At 45.2% G+C, this 12,023-nt stretch overlaps 2 protein-coding genes across 3 annotated transcripts; both read right to left on the bottom strand.

Moving 5' to 3' along the window:
• Nucleotides 1-1,699: 1,699 nt before the first annotated feature.
• Nucleotides 1,700-6,499, bottom strand: LOC106586608 (E3 ubiquitin-protein ligase TRIM45). Of its 2 annotated transcripts, XR_006761980.1 has the most exons (7): nt 5,723-6,499; nt 4,732-5,483; nt 3,300-3,429; nt 2,952-3,066; nt 2,712-2,838; nt 2,472-2,559; nt 1,700-2,256 (listed from the first exon to the last, which is right to left on the bottom strand). XR_006761980.1 is itself a non-coding variant. In XM_014174074.3 (6 exons), the coding sequence occupies exons 1-6, from the start codon at nt 6,214-6,216 to the stop codon at nt 2,069-2,071; spliced, it is 1,806 nt and encodes a 601-aa protein (XP_014029549.1). In that variant the 5' UTR covers nt 6,217-6,496; the 3' UTR covers nt 1,700-2,068. The 2 variants fall into 2 exon arrangements, 1 of the variants encoding a protein (XP_014029549.1); XM_014174074.3 differs by lacking the exon at nt 2,472-2,559 and having other exon boundaries at nt 5,723-6,496.
• Nucleotides 6,500-6,737: 238 nt separating this feature from the next.
• vtcn1 (V-set domain containing T cell activation inhibitor 1) lies at nt 6,738-9,524 on the bottom strand. Its single transcript, XM_014173998.3, has 5 exons — nt 9,325-9,524; nt 9,078-9,142; nt 8,472-8,849; nt 8,112-8,366; nt 6,738-7,339 (listed from the first exon to the last, which is right to left on the bottom strand). Exons 1-5 carry the CDS (start codon nt 9,354-9,356, stop codon nt 7,212-7,214), a joined length of 858 nt encoding a protein of 285 aa, XP_014029473.1. The 5' UTR covers nt 9,357-9,524; the 3' UTR covers nt 6,738-7,211.
• Nucleotides 9,525-12,023: the final 2,499 nt, after the last annotated feature.

Genomic DNA, 12,023 nt, shown 5'->3' on the forward strand with positions numbered 1-12,023 from the left:
TATTTTCCATCACATTTTTCTGTTATGTTGTGTTACAAGAGGTTCTTAAGCTTACAAGACACGTTACTTCAGTTCTCAATCATGGGGTTAAAGAGTTTAATGTGGGATGACATAAACCTCTTCTCTCCTGGGTCCACTTTGCGGTCCTAAAACTATGTTTTAATAGTCCACTGCAGTGGTGGAAAAAGTACCCAATTGTCATACTTGAGTAAAAGTAAAGATACCTTAATAGAAAATGACTCAAGTAAAAGTCCACTACTTGGTTTTTAAAATACTTAAGTATCAAAAGTCAATGTAATTGCTAATATATACTTAAGTATCAAAAGTAAAAGTATAAATAATTTCAAATTCCTTATATTAGGCAAACCAGATGGCACGATTTTCTTGTTTTTTACATTTAGGGATAGCCAGGGGCACACTTCAACACTCGGACCATTTTCCTGTCTTGCTAAGCATTCAAAATGTAACGAGGACTTTTGGTTGTCAAGGAAAATGTATGGAGTAAAAATTACATTATTTTCTTTAGGAATGTAGTGGAGTAAAAGTAAAAGTAGTCAAAAATAAAAATAGTAAAGTACAGATACCCCAAAAAACGACTTAAGTAGTACTTTAAAGTATTTTTACTTCAGTACTTAACACCACTGGTCCACTGTAATGTGGTTTCAACACTTGGTGTGTATGTGTTCTTATGTAAGAGGTGGGGGCAGTTGTTCAGAGAGATCAGGTAGCAGAAGTCTGTTTTTGATCCAACCCTTCATCATCATCATCATCTCTAATGATCTTTAACCCCTCCCTGCCCCCACTAAACAACTGTACAGAGGAGGTTCAGCTCCCTCAGGGAGGGTGAGAGTGCATTTTGTTAAGTCTAACACCAGTAGTCAAACAGCGTTTCAACCAACATGCAGTGGTACAGCTTCTACGTAGGCAGCAACAACAACAACTGTACAACCAGCTAAACATGATGACATCTGGTGAGAACAGTCAGTGCACTATTACTCAATTACAATATAGCGTAATTAAATAGGTATTGCACTTGATTAGGCACTGTCCCCACTAATAGGGATTCTCCAAGTAGCTCGTATTTAATGGAATATTTCCATTACTGAGATGGTATGATGGGCTGAAGTAGGAGTGAATAGCCCACTACTGCCATACAGTGGCAGAGAGAAGAATCGCAGTGACAACTAAATATCACCCTGTTGTGTATTCTAAACAATGACTAAATGTATTAGGAAGTATATACAGTTGAAGTCGGAAGTTTGCATACACTTAGGTTGGAGTCATTAAAACTTGTTTTTCAACCACTCTACAAATGACTTGTTAACAAACTATAGTTTTGGCAAGTCGGTTAGGACATCTACTTTGTGCATGACACAAGTCATTTTTCCAACAATTGTTTACAAACAGATTATTTCACTTATAATTCACTGTATCACAGTGAGGGTCAGAAGTTTACATACAATAAGTTGACTGTGCCTTTAAACAGCTTTCTGACATTTCACATTCTTAAAATAAAGTGGTGATCCTAACTGACCCAAAACAGGGAATTTTACTAGGATTAAATGTCAGGAATTGTGAAAAACTGAGTTTAAATGTATTGGCTGAGGTGTATGTAAACTTCCGACGTCAACTGTACGTTATGCTTTGTATTCAGGATAGAAACCTCATAACGGTTGTTAATATTGTACGAGACATTAAGTTATTCCAGTGTTATTTATTTCAGAATAAAAATAATGGTCTTTCAAATACATGAAAGGCACAAAGTCAGTTTTGTGATGTAACATGCACATGCAAAACAATAGAAACGACAAAATAGTTAGCTACAGTAGCGGATCACAACAAATATTGTTTTGTGTAGTGTGTATAAAATCTACAGCTTGAAAATAGAAATGAATAGATATTCATAAGTAATGCTGCGGCCTATCTAGTTGACTTTTCCTTAATTCATTTCTTCTCACATTTATCCACACTGTCCCACTTCTTTCCCAGTATTTCGTTCATCATCTGAAAGGGTTGATTCGTAGACCCATGATGTCTGGTGGGGGTAGAGGTGTCCTGGCCCTGTCCCTCAGAGCTCCACTGTCCTGAGTTGGCCCCGGGGCGAGCCTGTCCCCCCCACTGCTGTTATTGTTCCCCCCACTGCCGTTATGACACTCTGTGGCAGGCACTCTGAGGCCTCCACCGTACTGCCACAGCACGACCAGTGGGGCTTACCGGGGTGACCCTTATGGCCGTGACCACAGCCCTGGAACCCTCCTGCGCACACACACAAAAAGCGAGAGTACTATTCATAGTTTGTACCTGATATTTTCAGAGTAAGAGATGAAAAGCAAAGCTACCGTGACCGTCTGTGTTTTATTCACTTTGGAAAATAGCAGGTGCACATCTGCAAACGCTTAGTAAATCTGGCTGGTGCATAATGTCATGGGGGACATAACGACAGACACAGAGCCGTAAAGAGTTACTGTTACCTGATGTGACATTTCCCATTCTGCACATACTTAGCGTACCGGTCCTTCAGTAGCCTTTACTCTGCTGCACATACTTGGCATACTGCCCCTAGAGGACATACCTAGCATTATCCCTGCACCAGTACTAGATCTGGCCTTGCCATTGAGTTCTGCAGATAAGTGTATATTTCCTATTCAGCGTAGCTATATATCCCATTTTAAACATACCTAGCCAAGTACCCTGTAGTCTGCTGTACCTACCTGGCATGGTTCCCGTGCAGCCACAACGGGCCTCTTTAGAACCCCCACTGGAGCAGAAGGAACAGCAGTGGAATGTTCCACGGTGCCACCGGACCTGTCTCCTCACATTCAGGACAAAGGGGGAACCCTGGAGGGTGAAGGGATTGCCAGGGTCATTAAGTAAGCATGCTTACTAGTATTATTACTAAATCCTGATTGTCACGATTACCGTCATTATCATTATCAAATACTGTACAGTACCTTAACGTGTAGGGCCTTGACACACACCCACACAGAGTAGGGCCCTGGCTCCATGGGGGTGTAGGAGACAGAATAGGAGCCATCACTGTTATCCACCACCGCCGCCTCCACTCTGCTGCAGAGGACACAAGTAATTAACAGCAGCAGATATATTTGATGATGTACTTATAATGCATGGTACAACTTAAAAAGCATGTATGACCCCTTTATAAGAGCATCATCTCATAATGATCCGGACTAAATAACAAATGATCATCAAGATTAGCTCAATCAGATCAGAAACCCGGCACACCCAGTAGTACAGAGAACGTGGTAGATGTGTGTGCTGCAGATCATCTGGTTCCTCACCAGTCTTTCTTCTCCTTGTGGACCATACTGACCAGGACAGCTTCCCCTCCATGACCCATCTGCTCCCCAGCAGAGTCTCTACACACCAGGGTGAACTCCCCTCTCTGGCCTTCCCTGCCACGCTGCAGACCTGGGGGCAGGGACAGGTTAAAGGTCAGTCTCTCTTTCACACACACACAAACAGAGACACACACACACGTACGTGTTTCTTCCCTCTCAGCGCTGACAAAGGTTGTTTCCCCCTGAAAGACCTTTTAGGATAGCACTTGAGTAGAAGGCTCTGTCTATACATAAGCACATAAAGCCACTCTGATCTAGACACTGGTGGTGTGGCTTTGTGTGTGTGTTCTGGTGACAGCCATGCACCCTGTCACACTGCACCAGCAGCTGTTGCTCTTAACACACAATTTACTGCTTGACATGTCCTACACTACAGTGGACCAAACCCCTGACTTCAATCTTTTATCACAGAGCCTGTCTGGTTTTAACATGGGCACACATTTGTAAATACTGTATGATTGATAAGAGTGGCTTAAGCCTGTATTTCCTGATGTGTAGATACTACAGCCTTGTGTAATCTACAGCTTTGTTTATAAACGCCAAACATGGGCACTAATTCTATAACATCCTTATCCTTAAGCCCAGAAACTGGGGAAGTAAAGAAACAGTGACATGGGCTGCAGGTTCTCTTTTTCAACTCTTATCACAAACACTCCAAGGCCCTGTAGTAGACACAGACAAAACACACACACCTGCTTTATGGATTGACATCTGTCACTACATTTAAATGAATACGACTTGTGGCAGTTGACTTTGACACAGAGAGAGTCTCTATTTGCTGAAGCCATGCATCTCCAGCTCAGCTCAACAGGCAAACATCAGCCACAGCAGGGAATAGCTCTTTGTACTATCACAGTGGGCATGCTGCAACAGAGCGGTGTGTGTGTGAGTGTGTGTGTGTATCACACAACAAAAGAGAGGGGTATATCTCAAATACCTGCCACTTGAAATGTTTCCATAAAGACCAGGAATGTCATCCACTGCTTATCCTTTACATACTGTATAATTGCCTAGGGCTCTGTTTGAGTGTGTGTGTGTGTGTGTGTGTGTGTGTGTGTGTGTGTGTGTGTGTGTGTGTGTGTGTGTGTGTGTGTGTGTGTGTGTGTGTGTGTGTGTGTGTGTGTGTGTGCATGCATATGTGTGTGTGTGTGTGTGTGTGTGTGTGTGTGTGTGTGTGTGTGTGTGTGTGTGTGCATGCATGCGTGCGTATGTAGGTCTGTTGTAAAAGAGCATCCCCTAAACATAGTTAAAGAGGTTGCCTTCAGGGTTGTTAAAAGTGGGACAGGAGAACTGCCTCAGAAGTAGGGGCTAGGGGAAATAGGGCATAGGGGCTAAGGGTTGTTTCTGGACGGGACCTTGGTTGGGGTCTCACCTTCCCCTTCAATGGTGCACCTGCTGAGCTCCAGGGTCTTGGTGTGGATCACCCCCACCATCGGGTATCCCGCCACGTCGCCTGCACTCTCCCGTGGCAGGAAGCAGATACTGCTCCCGTCATCGGGGCAGACGGTTGCTGGGGGGGGGTTGTAGCCCGTCTCCATCAGGACAGCCAGCCTGCGGAGGGTCACGTCCTTAGCACTGAGGATTTCTGCGTCCGACCCGCACGTCAGCAGCCGCTCGGCGAACTCCACCCCCCCGCGGGTGTCCGACAGGGCCTGCTGCAGCTGCGCCCTCTGCAGATGGAGATGACTCCTGCGCTGCAGACCCAGCTCCTCTAAGCGCCGTAGCAGCAACAGGCAGTGCGACTCCACAGCGCTAGCGTAGCCTCGTGCAAATGAACGCACCTCGTCCACCGCCGCATCCACCCTGGTCTGCAAGGCCTCCTGGGATAGGTCCACCTTCCGAAGTGACTCCTCCAGCTGGTCCAGCCGTGGCCGCAGGCGCCCGGTAACCAAATCCCGGATACGGCCCCCATGGCGATCGATGACATCACGTGTGGGGAGGCAGCGGTGGTCGCGGTGGAAGGTGGCAGCACACTCCAGGCAGACAGGTAGGTCACAGGGCTCACAGAAGAGACGCAGCTCCTGGCCAGGGTGGAGGGAGCACAGGACGGGCCGAGAGAGACAACCCTTGGTCTTCAGGTCCTCCAGACACTGGACGGTGTGAGACGACGTCCTCTTCTGTCTCCTGGGGAGGAAAGAAGGTGGAGATTGTGAACTCATAGGTTCCACTTTATTACACTGTAATTGCATGTAGCCTACCTGCCTACAGCTATCATGTAATAAAAGGCAACTGGCCAGCTCATAGGCTATCTCAAAGCTTAAATGGAAGTCGGGAACCAACCATAATCCTAGACTAGTTAAAATTAACTTGCAACAATGTTGAAACATTGAACATGAGTTATGAATATATTTTTTTGCACTCACCTGTGTGCTTGAATACAAAACTCACAGAGGTTGACACTGCACACCTCACAACGCTTCTCTGCGTCCCCGTCGCTGCACAGGTCGCATACCACAGAGTTCTTGCTCATCAGCGTCTCCAGAAACACTTCGTCCAGGGCCAAGTGGTCAGTGGTCAGCCCGTCCACTCCGGACAGCGGGATGTCCACCTCGGAGTCACACTCCGGACAGAGAACAGTGACAGCAGAGGAGAGCGGCTCGCCTTCCAGAGGGACCGCTTTACCATTGTGTACTCCCGAAGACACCGAAAATGGTTCCAGTTGACGAACGCAGTCTGCGCAGAAGGTGTGTAAACACTGCATAATTTTAGGCTCGCGATATAAACATTTACAAACGCGGCACACTGCCCTCGCATTGACCACGACGTCCCCATTATCTCCGTTTTTAGAGCTCGAGTTTGTGGTCGCGGTTGGCGAGGAATCCACATCTTTTTCCAAAATTTGGTCACAGTGTGACATTGTGTTTTATAGTATTGTCTCGTTTCTTTCAAAACAATTTGTTGCCGGATTTTGTTTAAGAATAAAAAATACAGGTGTCAGAAATCGACCTAGGCTACCAATTTGCAACTATATCAGCAGCCTAGGTTACAGTTAACGTTAGTAGGCAACATAAAACCCCAGCATACATACCGTAACCCCAAAATAACATTCAGTGTAGGACTATATAGGCCTATAACTATTGTTACACTGTTTCCTACACCCTCAACTTTTCTTCCGTAAAACTCCACACTAGGTACGTTCTCTCTTCCTTGAAACATGAAACCCTCTTCTCCAGTCCAATGAAAAACAGCCTTTGCACCCCCAGGCGTGGTTTGAAGTTGAACCCGATCTGAAGCAGAGAACTAAAAGACGTCCCAGGCCCCTCAACTCAGCAGAGACAGAATATCCTTCCCGCAGGCCCCATCTACTGGTCTGAAAGACCATGCATGGCCCATGCAGCTATCACAGAATGAACTTCAACAAGCACCAAAATCAAACCATTTAAAATAATTTACATTTTTATTGTAAAAAAGAAACTATAGTCCTATAGATTCATGTGTTACACTGATAGCCCAGTAGACTGATTGCCACAGGGAATCCCATAGAAACAAAAAGTAATTGTTATTATTATGTAATTACAGTATTGCTGCTGTATGTACCTATAATTTCACCACTTATTAGATAACCTATAGCCGCGCGCGCGCACACACACACACACACACACACACACACACACACACACACACACACACACACACACACACACACACACACACACACACACACACACACACACACACACACACACACACACACACACACACAGTATCTCCACTTGTTATATCCAACATAAATTCCATCAGACTCCAGGCAGCCCAAGGCTAGTGGTTAGTGCCAGACTTGTTCACTTTACCACAGTACTTTTAGTAACCTTGTCTGTAGGCTATGAGGAGCAGTTGGTGTCTGTGTGTTTATCAGGTTAGCTGGTAGATCCAGAGAAAAACACTGGCCGTAGCTGCGAGAACGTGCCATTGAGGTAGTAGTATGGGTGGTGCAGCTGAAGTATTGAAGGAGAAGAAAGTCCTTGCTGATATCTCTGTATCTGTAATAAAAAAAGATGCTGTATGTACACTGCCAAACATACACTGAGTATACCAAACATTAGGACCCCCCCCCCCCCCCCCCCAGAACAGCCTAAATACATCAGGGCATGGACTCTACAAGGTGTCGAAATCATTCCATAGGGATGCTGGCCCATGTTGACTCCTGATGCTTCCCACAGTTGTGTCAAATTGGCTGCATGTCCTTTGGGTGGTGGACAATTCTTGATACACACGGGAAACTGTTGACCGTGAAAAACCCGGCAGCAGCGTTTCTTGACACAAACAGGTGTGCCTGGCACCTGTTACCATACCCCATTCAAAGGCACTTAAAAGTTTTGTCCTGCCCATTCGCCCTCTGAATGGCACACATACACAAGCCATGTCTTAAAGGCTTAAAAATCCTTTAAAGTGACATCAATATGGGATGATAACTTTCACCTGGATTCACCTGGTCAGTCTATGTCATGGAAAGAGCAGGTGTTTTTAATGTTTTGTATACTCAATTACTTATGTTAGTTAAGTCCTAGAGAGCTCCCAGTCATTGGTAGGGTTAAACGCCACTTTAATTGCATCTTTATTTTTTGTTTAGTTGTCATGTTTGGCCGGGTTGTCGTGGTGAAATAGACTGAAGAGGGTGTAGGTGTCCTCTGAGTGAGTGACTTAACTTGTGTAAGTGTTTTTAAACTGGGTGAGAGTTGTCTAACATGCAGTTCTCATCCAGGTATTTTCTCAGTATAAAATTGTATTTTCTCTGAAAGGTGTTTACTGGACCTTTGACGGTTGCCTGGGAGACAGCCTTCACCAGAGGGCTTTGGATGATGCAGGTGTAGCTGCCATACAATTTGATTGGCTGAAGGGAGCTGATGAATCGAGTTATCCCGGCGGAGTTGTTGAAGAAGCTAGTTTCACTCTCGTTCAGGACGTTGTCATTGACGTCCAACCAGGTGACGTTTGGTTTGGGGAACCATCTCTCTGCCTCTGCCGTTAGGGTAGTGTTTACCCGCTTGAATTTAGGGGCTGAGAAAGCTGAAGTGAAGCATATTTTCAGAGTAGGCTACTTTGTGTGCAGTTATATTCATTCTCAATATTCAGTGTGAAATATTGAGAATGCCAAACAAGTTGGCTCCTTACCTGCAACTCTGAGGTTAACACTGGCAGTTCCCGAGCAACTAGGAGTGCTCACACTGCAGTAGTACACCCCATTGTCTCCCACTTTTACGTCCCTCAGCAACAGGGAGGCATTGCCTCCACCTATGGCATCTGAGAACAGCAGGGTTCTATTTTTAAACTGGGGGTTTTGCTTCGTCAGCTGGACTGCTCCTTTATCGTACTTGTACACAACTTCACTTAGCCCCTCCTTCGTCCAGGTGATTGACACCTGACTGGTCGATTCCCTGCTGTGAGTGGAAGTCTTGAACTTGCAGCTCAAGATGACATCCTCCCCCAAGTTCCCGATGGGCCACTTGTCAATGCTATCCACAGTGCCCTTGGAACCCCCCAAACCCTGACCTGGAGGACAGCACACAGCAGAACACAACATACAGGAGGCTTCATTTCTATACATAGAGATGTGTGCAGTTCGTATGGACTATAGTTACACACACACACACAGGCAAACGCACACAGGTACACATGCAATCTCACATATGTTCAAATACATGTTACATGTTAACAGAGACATTACATGAATATTGACAATGATGGTGACACAAGTCAATATATATGCTCACTACATACCTGACAATGACACAGACAAGATGAGAATGATGAGTCCAGCAGTTACGAAGATACTGACTATCAAGCTGCAAATGGAAATGGGGGTGAAAATATCAAGAACTTTCCAAGTCAATTGAACATCACAATATCCAATGATTCATTAATCTCAGTATGCATTTGTTGGTGATAAAAAGCACAGCTGTTGCTGGGCCTCAAACAACAACAACCATATATATATTTTTTAAAACACATTGAATAGAGGCCTCACCACCAGAAGATTATCTGTCCAAATGAGGCCATGGCTCCTCAATGGTAGCTGGCTCTTTTTTAGCAGGGTTATGGTAGTTCCAGCTGCTCCCTTTACCAGAGTCCACATACAGTATCCATGTGATGTGTCGTCTACAGCAGCTACATACTGTATGAGATCGACTGTAGCTCCACATGTGGAGTCCACACCTTACTGTATGTCATTCATGTAATATCAAACCCTGTACTCAGGAAAGCGAGGGACTCTCCTTGAGTCAATATTGTCACTTAGGTGTGTGTGCACTGCTTACTGACTTTCCATTAACATTTTTGACCAGAGGGAAGAAATAGGGATATAATCAGACTTACTTGACTTAAGCCCTTGGCTCCATAGGAGCATAGACCATTGACTGATCCTCAACACGGGGGCCCCACTGGGGTGCGTGCTCAGCCCCCTCCTGTACTCCATGTTCACCCAGGACTTCGTGGCCACGCACGTCTCCAACTCAATCACGAAGTTTGCTGACGACACAACAGTGGTAGGCCTGATTACCAACAACGACAAGACAGCCTACAGGGCAGAGATGAGTGCCTTGGTGGAGTGGTGCCAGGAAAAGAACCTCTCCCTCAATGTCAACAAATCGAAGGTGCTGATCATAGACTGCAGGAGACAGCAGAGAGAGCAAGCCCCCATCCACATTGACAGGGCCGCAGTGGAGAGGGTCAAAAGCTTCAAAAGCTTCCGCAGCGTGCACATTACTGAGGAACTAAAATGGTCTCTTCAAGTTTTAATGTCATGTGCACAAGTACAGTGAAATGCCTTTCTTGCAATCGCTAAACCCAACAATACAGTAATTAATAACAACATAATATTAAAAATAACATACGGTAGAACAAAAACACACAAGAAAGTAAGTTCCTGTACCATATTTACAATGTGCAGGGATACTGAAGTGATAGAGGTAGATATGTATAGGGGTAAGGTGACAAGGCATAAGGATATATGATAAATATGATAAACAGAGTTGCGGCAGCGTATATGATGATTGTATGTGAGTGGGTGTGCGTGTGTGTAGAGTCAGTATAAATGTATGTGCATATTATGTGTGTGTGAGCAAATTATGAAGTGAGTGTTTGTGTGTGTTGGAGTGCCAGTGTGTGTGAGTGTGTTTGAGTGTGCATAGAGACAGGTCACAAATAAAATAGTCAACTCAGATAGTCTGTGTAGCCATTTGTTTAGCTATTTAGCAGTCTTATGGTTTGAGGAGCCTGTTGGTCACAGACTTGAGGAGGCTGAAGACGTTTGGCTTTGCCCCTAAGACCCTCACAAAATTCTACAGATGCCCCATTGAGAGCATCCTGTCGGGCTGTATCATCACCTGGTACGGCAATTGCAATTGCAGGGCTCTCCAGAGGGTGGTGTGGTCAGCCCAACGCCTCATCGGGGGCACACTGCCTGCCCTCCACGACATCTATAAGGAGGAGGCAGTACAGGTGCATCAAAGCTGGGGCAGAGAGACTGATAAACAGCTTATAGTGTATCTGCAGGCCATCAAACTGTTAAACAGCCACCACTAGCCGTCCTCCACCCAGTACCCTGCCCTGAACCTCAGACACTGTCACAAGCCGCTATCATCCTCTACACTACCCTATGTCTTAGAGATCGCTGACCTACAGTTGAAATCTGAAGTTTACATACACCTCAGCCAAATACATTTAAACTCAGTTTTTCACAATTCCTGACATTTAATCCTAGTAAAAATTCCCTTTCTTAGGTCAGTTAGGATCACCACTTTATTTTAAGAATGTGAAATTTCAAAATAATAGTAGAGAGAATCATTTATTTCAGCTTTTATTTCTTTCACCACATTCCCAGTTGGTCAGAAGTTTACATACACTCAATTAGTATTTTATAGCATTGCCTTCAAATTGTTTAACTTGGGTCAAACGTTTTGGTTAGCCTTCCACAAGCTTCCCACAATAAGTTGGGTGAATTTTGTCCCATTCCTCCTGACAGAGCTGGTGTAACTGAGTCAGGTTTGTAGGCCTCCTTGCTCGCACACACTTTTTCAGTTCTGCCCACACATTTTCTATAGGATAGAGGTCAGGGCTTTGTGATGGCCACTCCAATACCTTGATTTTGCTGTCCTTAAGCCATTTTGCAACAACTTTGGAAGTATGCCTGGGGTCATTGTCCATTTGGAAGACCCATTTGCAAGCAAGCTTTAACTTCCTGACTGACGTCTTGAGATGATGCTTCAATATATGCACCTAATTTTGCTTCCTCATGATGCCATCTATTTTGTGAAATGCACCAGTCCTTCCTGCAGCAGAGCACCCCCACAACATGATGCTGCCACCCCCGTGCTTCACGGTTGGGATGGTGTTCTTTGGCTTTCAAGCGTCCCCCATTTTCCTCCAAACATAATGATGGTCATTATGGCCAAACAGTTCTATTTTTGTTTCATCAGACCAGAGGACATTTCTCCAAAAAGTACGATCTTTGTCCCCATGTGCAGTTGCAAACTGTAGTCTGTTTTTTTATGGCGGTTTTGGAGCAGTGGCTTCTTTCTTGCTGAGCGGCCTTTCAGGTTATTTCGATATAGGACTAATTTTACTATGGATATATATACTTATATATACGGCTCTGGCGGCTCCGGACTGGCGGGCGGCTCTGGTGGCTCCGGACTGGCGGGCGGCTCTGGCGGCTCCGGACTGGCG

This window comes from Salmo salar, chromosome 25, assembly GCF_965601325.2.
Source record: "Salmo salar chromosome 25, fSalSal1, whole genome shotgun sequence".
In the NCBI taxonomy this organism is placed as follows: Eukaryota; Metazoa; Chordata; class Actinopteri; order Salmoniformes; family Salmonidae; genus Salmo; species Salmo salar.

Coding starts and splice junctions, on each gene's coding strand:
- LOC106586608 (XM_014174074.3), bottom strand. CDS start 6,216: ATGTCACACTGTGACCAAATTTTGGAAAAAGATGTGGATTCCTCGCCA. Junction 5,484..5,722: donor TTTTGTATTCAAGCACACAG/GTGAGTGCAAAA, acceptor TTTCCTCCCCAG/GAGACAGAAGAGGACGTCGT. Junction 3,430..4,731: donor GTGCACCATTGAAGGGGAAG/GTGAGACCCCAA, acceptor CCCTGCCCCCAG/GTCTGCAGCGTGGCAGGGAA.
- vtcn1 (XM_014173998.3), bottom strand. CDS start 9,356: ATGGCCTCATTTGGACAGATAATCTTCTGGTG. Junction 8,850..9,077: donor CTTGTCTGTGTCATTGTCAG/GTATGTAGTGAG, acceptor GCTGTCCTCCAG/GTCAGGGTTTGGGGGGTTCC. Junction 7,340..8,111: donor CTCCCAGGCAACCGTCAAAG/GTCCAGTAAACA, acceptor TTTTTATTACAG/ATACAGAGATATCAGCAAGG.